Genomic DNA, 18,508 nt, shown 5'->3' with positions numbered 1-18,508 from the left:
GTGGTTTTGTTCTGCTTTTCCCTGATGATGAGGACTGTTGAGTATCTTTTCATGTGTATTTCGGCCATCTGTATGTGTTCTTTGGAAAAATGTCTTCATGTCTTCTGCCTATTTCCACTCTGATTGTTTTTGTTGTTGAGTTGCGTAAATTCTTTATATATTTTGGATACAACTCTTTATTGGCTATGTGCATTTGCAAATATATTTTCCCATTCACTTGTTTTTTAGTTTTCTTGAGTATTTTTTACTTTGTGAAAGCTTTTTATGTTGGTGTAGTCCCAATAGTTTATTTTTGTTTCCCTTGTCTCAGGAGACATATCTAGAAAAATGTTGCTATAGCCAATGTCAGAGAAATTACTGCCTCTGCTCTCTTCCAGGATTTTTATGGCTTCATGTCTCACATTTAGGTGTTTAATCCATTTTGAATTTATTTGTGTGAATGGTGTAAGAAAGTGGTCCAGTTTCATTCTTTTGCAGGCAGCTTTCCAGTTCCCTCAACACTATTCGTTGAAGAGATTATGTTTCCCCATTGCATATTCTTCCCTCCTTTGTCAAAGATTAACGGGCCATATAATTGTGGGTTTATTCCTGGTCTCTATTCTCTACCACTGATCCATGTATCTATTTTGTGCCATTACTATACTATCTTGATTACTACAGCTTTGTATTATATCCTGAAATCTGGGATTGTGATATTTCTACTTTTTTTCTTTTTCAAGACTGCTTTGGCCATTCGGGGTCTTTTGTAGTTCCGTACAAACTTTAGGATAATTAAGTCTAGATCTGTGAAAAATGTGGCTGGTATTGTGACAGGGATTGTATTAAATCTGTATATTACTTTGGGTAGTATAGACATTTTAACAGTATTTGTTCTCCCAATCCATGAGCATGGAATATCTTTCCATTCATTTGTGTCATCTTTAATTTCTTTCATCAGTGTTTTAGTTTCCGAGTACAAATCCTTCACCTCCTTGGTTAAGTTCATTCTAGGTACTTTGTATTTTTGGTGCAATTGTAAATGGAATTGTTTTCCTAATTTCTCTTTCTGCTATTACATTAGTAGTGTAGAGAAATGCAAAAGATTCACGTACATTGATTTTGTATCTTGTGATTTTAAAGAATTCATTTATCAGTTCTAGTAGTTTTGGGGTGGAGTCTTTGGGATTTTTTATATATAGTATCATGCCATCTGCAAATAGTAAGTTTTATTCTTCCTTACCAATTTGGATACCTTTTTTTCCTTTTTCTTGTTTTATTGCTGTGGCTACTACTTCCAGTACTGTGTTGAATCAAAGTGATGAGAGTGAACATCCTTGTCTCATTCCTGATTTTGGAGAAAAAACTTAATTTTTTTGCATTGAGTATGATGTTACCTGTGGGGTTTTTATATGGGCTTTATTATGTTATGTTCCCTCTAAACTTTGTTGAGGGTTAGCATAAATGGAGTTTATGCTTTGTCAAATGCGTTTTCTACATCTATCAAAATGATGTGATTTTTATCCTTTCTCTTCTTGATGTATCACATTGACTGACTTGCAAATTCTGAACCTCCCTTGTATCCCAGTAATAAGTCTCACATGATTGTGGTCAATGGTTTTTTAATGTATTGTTAGATTCAGTTTATTAACAATTTGTTGTGGATTTTTGCATTTAAGTTCATTAGACACATAGGCCTGTAGTTCCCTTTTTTTGTAGTGCCTGTATATGATTTTTTAAAATGTTATTTAAAATTTACATCCAAATTGGTTAGCATATAGTGCAACAATGATTTCAGGAGTAGATTCCTAGTGTCTCTTACCCATTTAGCCCATCCCCCCTCCCACAGCCCCTCCAGTAACCCTCGGTTGGTTGTATTTCCCTGATGATGAGTGATGTTGAGCATTTTTTCATGTGTCGGTTGGCCATCTGGATGTCTTCTTTGGAGAAGTGTCTATTCATGTCTTTTGCCCATTTCTTCACTGGATTATTTGTTTTTTGGGTGTTGAGTTTGGTAAGTTCTTTATAGATTTTGGATACTAACCCTTTATCTGATATGTCGTTTGCAAATATCTTCTCCCATTCTGTCGGTTGCCTTTTAGTTTTGCTGATTGTTTCCTTCACTGTGCAGAAGCTTTTTATTTTGATGAGGTCCCAATAGTTCACTTTTGCTTTTGTTTCTGTTGCCTCCAGAGACGTGTTGAATAAGAAGTTGCTGTGGCCAAGATCAGAGAGGTTTTTGCCTGTTTTCTCCTCGAGGATTTTGGTGGCTTCCTGTCTTACATTGGGGTCTTTCATCCATTTTGAGTTTATTTTTGTGTTTGGTGAAAGAAAGTGGTCCAGGTTCATTCTTTTGCATGTCGCTGTCCAGTTTTCCGAGCACCACTTGCTGAAGAGACCATCTTTATTCCATTGGATATTCTTTCCTGCTTTGTCAAAGGTGAGTTGGCCACACGTTTGTGGGTCCATTTCGGGGTTCTCTATTCTGTTCCATGGATCCGAGTGTCTGTTCTTGTACCAATATCATACTGTCTTGATGATTACAGCTTTGTAGTATAGCTTGAAGTCTGGGATTGTGACGCCCCCTGCTTTTTCTTTTTCAAGATTGCTTTGGCTATTTGGGTTTTTTTCTGGTTCCATACCAATTTTAGGATTGTTTGTTCTAGCTCTGTGAAGAATACTGGTGTTATTTTGATAGGCATTGCACTGAATATGTAGATTGCTTTGGGTAGTATCGACATTTTAACAATATTTGTTCTTCCTATCCAGGAGCATGGAATCTTTTTTCCATTTTTTGTATCTTCTTCAATTTCTTTCATAAGCTTTCTATAGTTTTCAGTGTATACATTTTTCACCTCTTTGGTTAGATTTATTCTTAGGTATTTTATATTTTTTTTTGTGCGACTGTAAATGGGATCGATTCCTTGATTTATCTGTCACTTCATTGTAGGTGTATAGGAATGCAACCGATTTCTGTGCAATGATTTTATATCCTGCAACTTTGTTGAATTCATGAATCAATTCTAGCAGTTTTTTGGTGGAATCTTTTGGGTTTTCCATATAGAGTATCATGTCATCTGCGAAGAGTCAAAGTTTGACCTCCTCCTGGCCAATTTGGATGCCTTTTACTTCTTTGTGTTGTATGTATATGATTTTGATATCGGGGTAATGCTGACCTCATAGAATGAATCTGGAAGCTTTCCTTCCTCTTTGATTTTTTTGGAATAGTTTGAGAAGAAAAGGTATTAATTCGTCTTTAAATGTTTGGTAGAATTTGCCTGTGAAGCTGTCTGGTCTTGGACGTTTGGTGGGAGTTTTTGATTACTGATTCAATTTCCTTGCTGGTAACTGGCCTGTTCAAATTTTCTATGTCCTTCTGATTTGGTTTTGGAAGGTTCTGTGTTTCTAGAAATTCATTTCTTCTAGGCTGTCCAGTTTGGCGGCATATAATTTTGAGTCTATTCCTATTGTATTTCTCTGGTGTTGGTTGTTATTTCTCCTCTTTCATTTCTGATTCTGAGTCTTTTTTTTTTTAATTTTATGAGTCTGCCTAGAGGTTTGCCAGTTTTGTTGATCTACTCAAAGAGCCATCTCCCAGTATCATTGATTTTGTTTTGTTTTCATTTCATTTATTTCTGCTCTATTATTTCCTTCCTTCTACTGGTTTTGGGTTTGATTTGTTCTTTTTTCTAGCTCTTCAGGTGTAAGGTTAGGCTGTTAGAGATTTTTGTTTGTTTGTTGAGGTAGGCCTGTATTACTATAACTTCCTTCTTTTTTTTTTTTAAATTTTTTTTCAATTTTTTTTAACATGTTTATTTTTGAGACAGAGAGAGAAAGAGCATGAACAGGGGAGGGTCAGAGAAAGAGGGAGACACGGAATCTGAAACAGGCTCCAGGCTCTGAGCTGTCAGCACAGAGCCCGACAAGGGGCTTGAACCCATGGACCATGAGATCATGACCTGAGCCAAAGTCGGACGCTTAACCGACTGAGCCACCCAGGCGCCCCATAACTTCCTTCTTAAAACTGCTTTTGGTGTACCCTAAAGATTTTGGACTATTGTGTTTTCACTTTCATTTGCCCCCATGCATTTTTTTACTTACTCTTCAATTTCTTAATGGACCTATTCATTGTTTAGTAGCATGTTATTTAACCTTCTGTATTTGTGTTCTTTCCAGCTTTTCTCATGTGGTTGATTTCCAGTTTCATGGTGTTGTAGTTGGAAAAGATGCATAGTATGACTCTGACCTTCTTGAATCTGTTGAGATTTGTTTCGTGGCTTAATTTATGATCTATTCTGGAGATGATCCATCTACACTTGAAAAGAATGTGTATTCTGCTAGTTTTGGATGGAATGTTCTGAATACATCTCTAGATTAATCTGGTCCAGTGTGTCATCCAAAGCCATTGTTTCCTTGTAGATTTTCTGTTTGGATGACCTGTCCACTGATGTAAGTGGCATGTTACAGTCCCCTATTATTGTATTACTATTGTTTAGTTCCTTTAGGTTTGTTATTAACTGCTTTATTTGGGTGTTCCCATGTTGGATGCATAAATATTTACAATTTACTATCCATCTTGGTGTCAACCTCCTCGGGTTGATTTTGTTAGGTGCTCTCTGTGCCTCTTGAACCTGGATTTCTGTTCCCTGACCCTACTTCAGGAAGTCTTCAGCTATTATTGTTTCAGAATCATTTTCTGCTTCCTTCTCTCTCTTCTCTTTCTGGGATCCCTATAATGTGAATGCTATTGTTCTTGATAATTCCCCAAGTCTTATTTTCATTTTTAATTATTATTTTTCTCTCCTATTCAGCTTGCTTGCTTTCCATTACTCTGTTCTCCAAATCTCTGGTTCTTCTGCTTCCTCCAGTCTACTATTTATTCCACCTTGTGTATTTTGAATTCCAGTTACTCAGTTCCTCATCTGCAGTTTTATGGTTTCTTTTTGTTAAGAGTCTCACTGAGATCTTCCACTCTTGTCTCAAGTCCAGTGGATATCTTTATGATCATTACTGTAAATTCCCTATCAGTAATATTTCTTTTCTCTGTTTTGCTTAACTCTGGTGCTGTGATTTTATCCTGTTCTTTCATTTGGGACATATTTCCCTGTCTCTCATCTTGTCTAACTCTCTGTTTCTGTGTGTTATGGAAGTCACCTACAACTCCTGCTCTTGAAAGTAGTAGTCTTGTGAAGAAGAGGTCCTATAGTGCCCTGCAGTGCACTGTCCTCTGTTCACCAGAACCTGGCACTTGAGGAATGTCTCCTATTTGTTGTGTGCACCCTGCTGTTATGATTGAACTGCTTTTTCCTTTGGCCCAGTCGACTGCAATGGCTCTCTTTTCCTGTTGTGGTCAGGGTTTGTTTGGTCCCTGTGTTGTTAGTAGGCCAGTCTGGGACCACCTCGGGTTTGGGTCAGTCCATGCATTTTCCAGAGAAGCAGTATCAGTGAATTTCAGGGCACTTTCCCTGTGTTGTCCCTTGTGAAGCTTTTGTTGGCAGGCAAGGCCTGCAGTCGGACCAGATCTCTGCCCCTAGCAATGTGCCTGGCTGTACTTGGACTGGTGGGTGTGGTTATCTTCACCTCTACCCAGGGCAGGAGTCACTCTGGAGGGTGCTGGTCCTACTGGGGCTGCTCGCACATGCCATACTTGTGGCACTGCTTTGGATGTGCTCTGGCCAAGGGTCTATTGGAGGGAGCAGGTCCAGAGGAAAGCATGAGGGTGGGTCACACTGTGTTAGCAGGGTTTGTGTGGGTCTGCTGTGTGAAGAGACCTAGAGGCGGAGCCTGGCTGGAGAGGGTGAGTTTGCAAGAAAACTCAAGCATGGGATGCACTATTAACCAGTTAGGTATTGAGTGTGAGCACTGAGGTGGTTCCAGCAGGTATCCATGTATCTAGGCTGTGGGGGTGGGAGAGGAAAATGGTGGCTTTCCAGCTCTTTTGTTTCTGGAAAAGTCTTCCAATGGTCAATCCCTGCCCCTCTAGCACACTCTCTGAGGTTACTAAACAATCCTCCCTCCAGTATACTCCAGGCATTATTCAAGATGTCGTTTCTATGCTGTATTTCTGAGGGGCTGTCTGTTGTGCTATTTCTATGAGGGCAGAGATTCCGTTTCCTCTCATCCTTCCAGCTCTCTCAGAGCCAACTGATTTTTAAAGTTCAGATGTTAAGCCTGCTAATTGTAAGAGTTCATGAAATTTCCCCCCTCTCGCTTTCAAAGCCAAATGTTATGGGGATTCCCTGTGCCTGGGGTGCCTGGCACGAGGCTCTATTTCTCTCCTCTCTCCAAGTCTGCCATCCCTCCCTCCCATGGGTCTGTTAGCTCCCAAACATGTTTCTATTCTTTCTAGTCTCCGCTCTGTGGCCTCTTCTCTACATTTAGCTGTGAAGTTTGTTTTGCCAGTCTTCATGTTATTTTCTGAGTTATTTATACTGATGTGGATTTTATCTAGCTGTATCCATGGGATAAGGTAAGGTTCCTGCTGCTCAGCCATCTTCTCCATTGTTTTTTGTTTGTTTGTTTGTTTTGAACAGGTAATGCTTACATGTAGGTAAAAATTCCAAAGGGAGAAACTACCCTAAAAGCCCTGTTATATTTAAGTGATGAATCACTAAATTTTACTCCTGAAATCATCATCACTATACGTTAACTAACTGGGATTTAAATAAAATATAAAAATTTTAAAAAATAATTATAAACCTAAAAATAAATAAATCAGTAAGAGCTCTGATCCCATCAGCTCATCCTACCATTGCCTGTGAGGCAGGAAGGAGGGATAAAATCCTCACGTTACAAATGGGATAACTTAATCTAGCCAATATCAAGAAAGCTTACCTGCTGCTCAGCCATCATTACAGCCTTCTTCTGTACTTTGCAACCTCTACTTCTCCATGTTCTGGACAGATGATGGTCCCATGTCAAACTTTACACTGAAAACTGAGCTAATCTAGTTCAAATTCTCTCATCCATTATCCTGTCCATCTAAAATGTTCTATTTACATCTGAAAATATTTCAGTTAATCTTGTTTTACATTTTTGGCCCCTATCCTTTGCCTGCCCTATGATTTATCCTCTTTCCTCTATGAATTATTCATCTTGTCTCTAAAGTCTTCAGTCCTTCCTAGTTTATCCACTTCCCTCATAATCAGGTTTCCCATTGTGACCCATAGGATTGAAAAGTCCTTCACTTGCCCTTCCAGTTTATTCCCTTAAGTTACCATCCTACTTCTCTCCTTTCTATCACAGTCACTCACCACCCCTCCTCATGCCCCTAGAATGGATGAGTGAAATCCACTAATCTGTTCTCGGTGCTTAAGCTCACTGATCTCTGCAGCATATAATACTGCTGGCCATCTCCCTTCTCTTGCTACCCTCTTGTTCGTGGCTCACCCCCAGTTCTCTTGTGCTCTTCCTTGGCCCTATTTCTCCTGCCTCTCCTCTAACTGAAAGAATGCCTTCAAATCTAGAACCTAGACCTTCTTTTCTTTTCTCTTCTCTCTTTCTTCCCCTGCCCCCACCTCCCTCTCTCCCTCCCCCACCTCTCTCTCTCTCTCTCTCTCTCTCTCTCTCTCTCTCTCACACACACACACACACACACACACACACACACACACACACACATACCCCTTACAGATGTTCCTCTGCTCAAAGCATCATCTATCACCCCTAGGACTCCCAAATCCACACCTCTAGCCCGCAGTACTAGTCTTGTATTTTAGCTTCCTTGGCATCTTCATTAAAATAAAAATAATCATTTTCTCCTCAACCCCCCACATGGCCATACAATGGAGACTCCTATTTCTGAAAATATTACTCATATTTTCCCAGGTACCTAGGAATGAAATTTCAAAGTCATCTTGGACTTTCCCCCCTCCCTGCAAATCCAAATGATTCCTCTTTAAGGCGTGCTTGAACTCAAATAATGTTTTGGTTAAATTATGTTTAGCAGAGCAGAACTGTTGTGCTAAATTATGTCCCACAGTATTTCTATGACATTTTATTAAGGGTAAGGGTGTGTAACAGGTACACTGAAAACTGGGAAGTGTTGAAGTTGGGAAGCCAGGACTCTGCAGTTCCTTTTCTCCCACTCCCACTTAAGAATGATCTAGCTATTATATTAAAAAAATGACCTAGCTATTAAAACTCTGAGCTGCTCTGGTGGTTATATGGCTCAACACAATTTAGGCCATCATGGAACAAGTGTGGAGTCATTTCAAAGAGAAGACACTATAAAAAGCAAAAAAGTAAGAAGTGCTAAAAATTTTTCAGTTTATGGAGTAAAAAAGCAAGCTGCATTAAAACTCTGCTACTTGGGGTTTTGTTTATATGCTGACAAATTCTTGAGTATATTCCTCTGTCATCTTCTATACTTTAAAAAGGCCAAGAAATCTGAAAAACTTCTTACCATCACTGCCTCGAGATGATATCGATTTCACATCAATGGACTCTTTCCTCCTGTTCTTGTATCTAAATGAATGAGACTCTAAGGATTTCAAGTTAATAATGGAGGGTGAGTTTTCAGCTTATTTACAGGTGAAGTTTAGACACATTTCCCCTCCCCAATGAAAACAAGGTTCCTTTTTAAGCACTATAAAATACTTTCAAGAAACAGCAAACCACTTTCTCTTCAACTCATCAACAACACAGAATTATCAATCATATTAATTGCAAAATGATACTCTTTTCTTACGGCCGTTATGTAATGGTAATAGGCTTTTTATCAAGAGTTCTTTAGTTCCATTAATAAAATATCTTTTTTAAAAATAAGTATTAAAACTTGGGTGAAATTTGGGGGGGGGGGTCATTTCAACCTGAAGGACAGTAAATGTAACTGGGTCAGGAAGGCTGTTACAGAGATATTTGCAGAAGTAAAATACCAGTGAAATACAAAGAAACTTGAATTTATTTGAGAAACTACTATGGACTAATTTTAGGCCCCTCTGAAAGGTCAGCCCACCAGATGGTCTTCTAGGTTCTCCTTAGGATGTGATTTCATCAAATGAGGCATAGTGAAAATCCCAGGAAGGAAGGGAAGAAAAGGCAGGTTTATAATCCCAACTATTTCCACAACTCACTTTTGTCCCTATTTTCTAAGGGGAATAAAGCACTTCAATTCTGCACAAGTCTTTGCTGACTTTAACCCTCAAAATGTGCTGTCACATTAATGAAATATTGAAGCATGGAGTGAGGACAAAGAGATAAAAATGTCAGGGCAGTAGAATTACCTTCAGAAATATGCATTTTCAGGGCATTGGCTTCTTGTGGGAGTAACCCAGTAGCAAGGAGAGAAACTTAATCGTAACACAGAATTGTTCCCCACTGTGCCAAGACAGGAGGCACACACGCAGGTTCCAGCAGGAAGAATACATTTCTTATACATCAATAAGTATTCATATTCCAAGAAAGAAGAAAAAGATGCAACAAAGCTCTTTGAAGAAGTGTCTATTAATGGTGGGCCTGGGGGCTCAGTCAGTTCTAGATGTCCAACTCTTGATTTCGGCTCAGGTCATGATCTTGCAGTTCATGAGTGTGAGCCCCACATCAGGCTCTGCACTGACAGTGTGGAGCCTGCTTGGGATTCTGTCTCTCTAACCTCTCCTCCTGCTTCTCCTCCACTCTCAATCTCTGTCTCAAAATAAATAAATAATACGAAAAAAAATGGTCTATTAACACCAAAAAAGGCACAAGAGAGAACAGCAGATAATAGAACCAGTTCCAGAGTAACTTGCCAAAATTCAAGTCTCCAGAATGCCATCATCTACTAGCTGTATAACCCTGGCAGTGTTAACTTCTCTGTATTTCAACATCTACATCTATGAAGTGGGGATGGTTACAGCATCTCATTCTTAAGTTGCTGTGTGACATAAATGAGTTAATCCATGCAAAGCACTTAACACAGTGCCTGCTACACAGGAAGTATGTAGTTTGTACTGGCTTGTGGTATTAATTACATCTGGTCATTTGCAAATATACCTTCTTTCTAGGCATACGTGGGATCAGGTTATAATATTGTTCTCTTGTCTGTTTTCACTTTTTTTCTGGATCAGCTTTTTAACTATTTTAGAGTCCTAAAAACTCTGATTCAATTAAAAAAGTTAAATCATCAACTAAACTTGAATTATATTTATACAGCTAAAGACAAAAGCAGATTATGAAGTTGATCTAAACACCTTAACCATACAGCCTTGTCTTGTGGATTCTGCCTTAATAATTTTCCTGGCCGTGGATAGGAGTTTCAGTATTTGTAAAGACACCTATAAGTAGTGGTACTTTAAATGACATTGTTAGGATCATATGGCATCTCTCAAACCCTGAAAAACTAACAGTGGTGACTCGCAAAACATTCCTTTTTAGCCTCTTCAGGGACTTAATAATCATATACATTCCTAGCCTTTACCACATAATAAATTAAATCTAACTGAATAAAGATTTAAGATTAAATTCAAGACTGGGGTGCCTGGGTGCCTCAGTGGGGTTGAGCGTCCAACTTCGGCTCAGGTCAAGATCTCATGGTTCGTGAGTTTGAGCCCTACGTTGGGCTCAGTGCTGAGGGCTCAGAGCCTGGAGCCTGCTTTGGATTCTGTGTCTCCTCTCTTTGCCCCTCTGCTGCTCATGCTGTCTCTCTCAAAAAATAAACACTAAAAATTTTTTTTAAAAACATTAAATTCCAAATTAAAAAAACCTCATTCCTGAAAATGTAGTTTCTAAATAAAACCAAAGTAGGGAAGTTAGTCTCATGACTGTGACCATGCCTGGCTAGCTGAATACTAAATCATTCACTAGAAATTACTCCAAGATATATAATTCTTGTTCTTCCTGATGTTATCTCAGCTGAAATTAAGAGAATGTAGCAACAGAAATTACTAAAAGTTTGGAGAAATTATTCTTCAATAAAGGCCATTTAAGTCGAATAATTCATTATTCATTCTCCCAAGAGATGCTTTGGAATGAATTTACAGACCAAAGAAAACAAAGATAAAGGAAATTTAAATATCTTTATTCAATGGCAAAAGGGGATATAGTGTCAATAATTAAAAAAAATAGCGAACATTTACTGAGCACCTACTCTGCACCAGACATTGTGTTTCAATATTTACTTTAAATGTAAATTATCTTATGTGATCATTATAACAATTCTGAAAGTACATAGTACAATCTTCATTTTACCAGTGAGAAAACTTAAACTTGGAGAGATTATGTAGGTAGCTCCAAGTCAAAGAGCAGGTCAAACAGTGGAACCTATGTTTTGTAAGATGGGATAGTTCCAATTTATCAATGTTTTGGGAGCATTTGTTGACCCTAATATGTGCAAGGCAATGCTGGGCACAGTAAAGGATATGAAAATGCTTGCAACATTTTTTGGCGCCTAATAAGTTAATTAAAATAATACTCTTACAAGAGATAAACATAAAGAGAGAGAGGCAGAGACAGAGACATGGAGGGAGGGAGGGAGGGAGGGAGAGAGGGAGGGAGGGAGGTGCAAGGGCAGAGGAAGGAAAAGGGTAGAGGAAGGGAAGGAGGATATCCAAGAGTTAAATGGCAGGTACAGTCACATATTATATACACTTTCTCCTTTATTTTTCATAACAATGAGATGCACATTGTTAATTCATTTTACAAGTGAAGAAACTAAAGCTCAGAAAGATGAAATTGAGTCTGAGTATGTTAAAATATGGTCCATCCTAGAGTCAAGGAGAGGGACTAAATAGGTAGCCCAGGGTCTAACTTTATGCACTAATGGTTGGGAAAACCACTAACAGAGGAAAGAATATCGTGTGTGTGTACACGAATAAAAATTTTAAATTTCTGATAGACTGAATTTTGCCTCTAATGATCAGAGAAATCCAGACCTTTCAAATATAGAAGTCATCTAGTCATTTCCTCATTTGAAGGTTGAGGAATCCAAGGGTCAGACAGAGTACTGCCCAAGGTATAAAGCAAGGGAGTGGGGACTGAAATGGGACCTCAGGGCTCTGGACTTCCATGACAGGCCAACCCACATTTTCTAATTAGACAGACACCAACAGCTACGAAGAACGGGTAGCCTGACCAGGGTGTAACAACAGTGTCTCTCTCCTGGACTTCTGGCCACTCTCTTTTTAAGGTGTATCTGCTCTATATGGTCTCCAGCCAGTAAAATAAAACCAGCATGATAAAGGCATTCAGTAGAAAAGGTTGCCATGAATGAAGATTCCAAACTTTTGAAGGGATTCTGCTTTTATGCTGGCTCTCCAGCCTTCCAATATCCACACTCAGATTTTAGTAATCCACATTCTGGGGTGGTGAGTGTCAATCTACACTTCTTCAGAGTAATTTACAGACTTGAACCCACAAATGCCAGTGGAGTGAAATTGAAGTATTCTCACCTGTCTGAGAATTGTCTCCTGAATCACGATGAACCTTGTGAATCTAAAGTTGTTCAAAAAGTTTGGTAAAACAAGAGAAAGAAATTTTAAATATGGTATTAGCTACATTTCCAGCCAAACAATTTAATCAAAAAGCTCTGAGGACTCAAGAAATCAAGAGGTTACACAGATAATATAAACAGATGAAAGATGTACATCAAGTGATAATACTATAAATGCTCAATTACATTCAGACACTTATAGAATGGCTGAACCTGAGAGCAAGGAGACACCCAAGGGATGCACTTTTTACCCAGGACATCTACACCTCCACTCAGCTGTTCCCATTTTGACCATTTGCAGAAATGCATAAAGACAAAAAGCCGTAACAAAAAAACTTTTTATAAAGCTAACATAATCTATTTAAATTTCAGATGGGTTATAAAATTTTTCTGTAGTATAAAAATAATCGGAATTTAAGCCCAGGATTTCTAAAAAAAAATCCTAAAAGTCTCCTCCAATGCTCCTCAATTATGGACAGAGTCATTTTACAAAATGTATATTCACAACAAGATCTGAACTTTGGATGCAGCTTAACACCTAGTTCCTTCTCATTATCAGATTTTTTGTGTGTGCTAATGATTTTATGCTAATGCTCACTAAATATCCATCAAATGATGAATGAAGTCATTAACACTAGAAAACAATATACACGCTTTGGGATGTTGCATTTTTTCTGTTTATAAGTGAGACACTGTTACCAAGTTGCATTTAGCTGTATCACGCTTAAAATCATGCTCCTTTCCTGCTAACTCCACCTCCTTCCAGTTCGTTTGGACAACCAAGCCTTTGCAGCCACTCAATGAATGGGATAAGTTAACTTGAAAAACAAGACAGGTGAGTGTGTGGTACTATGAAGGAAGATTAGTATGGTTTAGCAACATCAGCTGTAATAAATAGCCACAAGTTGCCTATATATCAGATAACGGGTACAACATTCCAGCTTGACTGAACCATTGAAAAATAATCATGTAAAACTGACGTGTTAAAAATGTCAAAACTGACATGTCAAAATGTGACTGAGGGCTGTGACACACAGCAGGTCATAAAAATGGGATCCATAATTATGGGACCTTGTTATTTCTTCTGTGAATGGCTGCTTTATATATTTTCTTTACAGATGAAGACCATTTGTTACAAAGCTACTGAGTACAGTGTGAATTTCTGATACTCTATCAAATGAATACAACTTTTGCCTTGCAAACTGTTTTCTCAATCAACTTTAGCTCAAAAGAAAGTTATCTTTAAATACTTAGCTTTTCTCTCTGAATCACAATACATCTCTCCCGTAGGAACAAAGTCCTATGACTTCCCTGATTACCTAAAAAGGCCATTGGCTCGTCTATTATTACCCCCACAGGCGAGATGACTGAACTGTGGACCTCCTACAAGGTCAACGTGGCCTTTGTGTTCTGTCTAGATGAAGCCAGATGAAGCCCAAGGTCTAGTATATACATAGCCCAACTCTGCCTTTAGTATGGAAGTGCCTTGGTCCCAGATGGGAGAAGAGGCAACAGGGAGGAGAGATGAGAGGTACCAGGTCCATCTTCTGTGGTAGCTTCCTTTCTTTCTCCACACAGGATGTGGCATTTGGCACTTTTGGAGCTGAACTCACTGCACCCCCTCCACAACTTCTGCCCCTGAAATGGTTCATCTAACTCTGCTGGTTTCTCTTCTAGGGACAGTAACACAGACTGGACATACCCTTCGATGTCACTTGCTCTACAAGCAGAGGATGTGCAGGGCAAGGTTAGCACCTGCCACCCAGGATCCTATTCCATGACTCATTTCATGATCCACTGCAGCAGGTGCGGTGCCTAAGGACCTTTGCTGCTTACTCTCCAGCTATGCTAAGTTTTTTCAGAGCTTCCACACTCAGGTTATCTACATTACTCTTCTGAATAAGGTCCTTCCCCATAACCCTTTTACAACTAAAGATTCACCTGGATGAAAAAAATCTTTAAGAATTTGAATTTTTTTCTTGGAGGTCTAAACCCACCAGTCACTTATGACTTGGCATGAATGACTCCACTAAAATTATTTTCTCATAATTCTTGGTCATGCTCACTGAGGAAGTAAACAGAGAATGAGCATTTCCATAGTTTGTTGTTCTCTGGTAGGCAGCCAAGCAGGGAACATGGGCCTCAGGACTGTAGGGCAGGAAGAGAGATAAGTCAACTATGCCCATGCATGACAACAGCACCCTTGTCACCATTAAGAATCTTGATGGTTTGGGGCACCTGGGTGGCTCCACTGGTTAAGCATTCAACTCCTGATTTCAGCTCAGGTCATGATCTCACGGTTTGTGGGTTCAGGTCCCACGTTGGGCTCTGCACTCACAGCATGGAGCCTGCTTGGGATTCTCCCTCTCTCTGCCCCTCCCCTGCATACACTCTCTCTCTCAAAATAAATAAATAAAAATTAAAAAAAAGAATATTGGTGTTTCATGGGAAGAGGTCAAAATAACAACATTAAAAAGAATTTGAAAGAAGGTGATTTCCAACCCTAATGATGACTTTTATGAATTCAATACTGTGGATGGTGTAGACATAGCAAGAGAATTAAAATGAGAAGTAGAGCCTGAACCAGGGTGATCTCTGTGTGGAGAGTCCTGAGACCCCATGGCCTGCACCCACTTCAGCTTCAGGTGTCCTGCCAGGGCATCCCCTGTGCAGAAAGTTTCAGGAACACCTCAGAATATGCACACATCAGCTCTACTCAGCCAATGACACCAGGCACACACAGTCTACACAGGGGATGACAATACACAACATTCCTTCTAGGTTAGAAGAGTAGCTGTTATACTTAATTCACAAAAACAAACATAGAAAGTCAAGCAAAGTAAGGAGACAACAGTGAAGGAACTTAGTGAGAGCTTCAACAAAGAGAAATATAAAAAAGGACCAATCAGAGTTTCAGAATAAAATAACTGAGATGAAAAATACACTAGAGGAAATCAACGGTAGATCAGAGGATACAGAAGGTATCAGCCATCAGGAAGGCAGAGTAATGGAAAACACCCAAACTGCACAACAAAAGGAAAGAAGAATTTTTTAAAAATGCGGATAGGTTAAGGGATCTCTTTGACCATGTCAAGAAAACAAACATTAGTATTACAGGGATCCCAGAAGAAGAAGAGAGAGAAACAGCATAAAGCTTACTTGAAAAAAATAATAGCTGAAAGCCTCCCTAACGTGGGGAACAAAACAGATACCAGTTTCAAGAGGCACAGAGAGTTCCACATCATGAACATCACAACACCTAATAATCAAAATGTCAAAGTTTAAAAACAAAGAGAATTTGAAAAACAGCGAGACAAATATTTATGTACAAGAAAAACCTCATAAGGCTGTCAGCTGATTTTTCAGTAAAACGTTGCAGGCCAGAAGGGAGAGGCATCACATATTCAAAGTGCTAAAAGGAAAAAAAAAAAACCTGCAACCAAGAATATTCTGTGTAGCAAAATTATCACTCAGAACTGAAGGAGAAACAGAATTTCCCAGACAAAAAAGTAAAGGAGTTCATCACCATTCCACCTGCCTTACAAGAAATGTTAAAAAGGCCTCTTTAAGTAGAAAAGAAAGGACTATAATTAGAAACAAGAATATTACAAAAGGCAAGGGGATTCACAAAATAAAAATTTGTAAAAAAATGTGCACATACACAAAATGTGGAGGGGGGATAGTAAAAGTTCTTTCAGAATGGGTTCAAACTTAAGTGACCATCAACTTAATATAGACTGTTACATACTTAGGAAAACCTGTAATAGATACACATATACAAAAAAAAAAAGAAAACCAAGCATAACACTAGAGAAAATAAGAAATCACAAGGAAAGAGAATAAGAGGAGGAAAGGAATAGAGTATTACTAGAAAAACAACCAGAAAACAAAAGAAAATGGCAATAAATATCTATCAATAATTAATTCTAAACGTAAATGGTCTAAGGGCTCCAATCTAAAGACATAGGGTGACTGAATGGATTAAAAAAAAACACCTGAAAAACAAAAATAAGGCCCATCTATGTTTCCTAAAAGACAATCACTTCAGACCTAAAGACACATACAGACTGAAATGAAGGGATGGAAAAAGATATTCCATGTAAATGAAAGTGGAAAAAAAGAGCCAGGTAGCATAGCATACTTATATCAAAGTAGACTTTAAAAGGAAAGACTGTAACAAGAGAAAAAGGAAGGCATTACATAATGATTGAGGGATCAATCCAACAAAAGGACATAATACTATTAAATACCTATGCACCAACAAATTTAAGTATCTACATACCCAACATCAAGCTAACAAGAAAATGTAACAATTTTAAATACCTATGCACCCAACATTGAACCCCCTACATATGTAAAGCAAATATTATCAGACCTAAAGGAGGAAATTGATAGAAATCTGACATAAGAGTAGGAGACTTTTATAACAGTGGATAGATCATACAGGCAGAAAATCAGTAAGAAAACAGTGGCTTTGAACAACATATTATACCAGATGGACTTAACAGATATATACACAACATTCCATCCAAAAACAGTACAGTACACATTCTTTTCAAGTACTTAATGGAACATTCTCCAGGACAGATCACATGTTAGGCCTCAAAACAAGTCTCAATAAATTTAAGAAAACTGAAAAATACCAAGCATCTTTTCCAACCACAACCGTATGAAACTAGAAATCAATTACAAGAAAAAAAAATGGAAAAAAAATCCACAAACACATGGAAGCTAAACAACATGCTACTAAACCACCAATGAGTCAACAAAGAAGTCAAAGAGGAGATAAAAAAAAATATGTGGAGACACATGAAAATGAAAACATATTGGCCCAAAATCTTTGGGAGAGAGCAAAAGCAGTTTTAAGAGGGAAATTTACAGTGATACAAGCCTACCTCTAAAAACAAACAAAATCTCAACAATCTAACCTAAACTAACTAAAAAAAACTAAAACTAAAAAAAAAGAAAAAAAAAAAAAGGAAACCCAAAGCCAGTAGGGAGAAGGAAATAATGAAAAGCAGAAATAAATGAAATAGAGACAAAAAATATAATAGAAAAGATCACTGAAACCAAGAGCTGGTTCTTTGAAAAGATAGCAAAATTGATAAGCCTTTACTCAGACTCATTAAGAAAAAAAGGGGACCCAAGTAAGTAAAATCAGAAACAAAAAAGGAGAGGTAACAACTGACACCACAGAAATATGAAAAATTATATGCCAATAAATGGGACAACCTAGAAGAAATGGATAAATTCCTAGAAACATACAATCTTCCAGAATTGCATCAAGAAGAAATAGACAATGTCAACAGATTGTAACTAGTATGAAATTGAACTGGTAATCAAAAATTCCGAACAAAGTAAAGTCCAGGAACACGTGGATTCCTGGGCAAATTCTACCAAACATTTAGAGGATTCCTATTCTTCTCAAATTATTCCCAAAAGAATGAGGGAACTAGAAGAAGGAAAGCTTCCAAACACATATTCAAGGCCAGCATTACTCTAATACCAAAACCAGACAAAGGCCCTAGAAAAACAACAGAATCCAACTACACGCCAATATCCCTGATAGAAATAGATGCAAATTCTTCAACGAAATGTTAACAAAATGAATTCAACAATACATTAAAAGGATCATGCACCCTGATGAAGAAGGAGATTCAAGGATGGTTTAATATCCAGAAATCAATTAATGACACTATGTCAACTAAATGAATAAAAATCACATGATCTCAACAGATGAAGAAAAAGCATTTGGCAAAATGCAACATCCATTCATGATAAAAACTCTCAACAAAGTGAGTATAGAGAGAATCTCAACTTAATAAATGCCATCTATGACAAACACAATTAACATTACACTCAGTGGTGAAAAACTAAGAGCTTTACCTCTTAGATCAGGGACACCACAAGGATGTCCACTCTTACCACTTTTATTCAATATAATAATGGAAGTCCTACTCACAGCAATCAGACAAGAAATAAAATATATCGAAATGGTAAGGAAGACGTCAAACTGTCACTATTTGCAGAGGACATCCTATACATAGAATATCCTAAAGACTCCATCAAAAAAAACTATTAAAAGTAATAAGTGAGGGGCACCTGGGTGGCTCAGGCAGTTAACTG

At 38.1% G+C, this 18,508-nt stretch overlaps 1 protein-coding gene across 2 annotated transcripts in view; it reads right to left on the bottom strand.

Annotated features, from left to right (window-relative positions):
* PDE8B (phosphodiesterase 8B) overlaps positions 1-18,508 on the bottom strand; it is a 239,938-nt gene that overhangs the window by 18,410 nt on the left and 203,020 nt on the right. For both annotated transcript variants that reach the window (XM_030323507.1, XM_030323515.1), the window contains exons 11-12: positions 12,342-12,384; positions 8,381-8,458 (exon numbers count right to left, since the gene is read on the bottom strand). In XM_030323507.1, coding sequence (XP_030179367.1) covers positions 8,381-8,458; positions 12,342-12,384 — 121 coding nt within the window. The remainder of the gene's footprint in view (positions 1-8,380; positions 8,459-12,341; positions 12,385-18,508) is intronic.

Source organism: Lynx canadensis, chromosome A1 (genome assembly GCF_007474595.2).
Source record: "Lynx canadensis isolate LIC74 chromosome A1, mLynCan4.pri.v2, whole genome shotgun sequence".
In the NCBI taxonomy this organism is placed as follows: domain Eukaryota; kingdom Metazoa; phylum Chordata; class Mammalia; order Carnivora; family Felidae; genus Lynx; species Lynx canadensis.
This window is presented reverse-complemented; position numbering and strand designations above follow the sequence as displayed.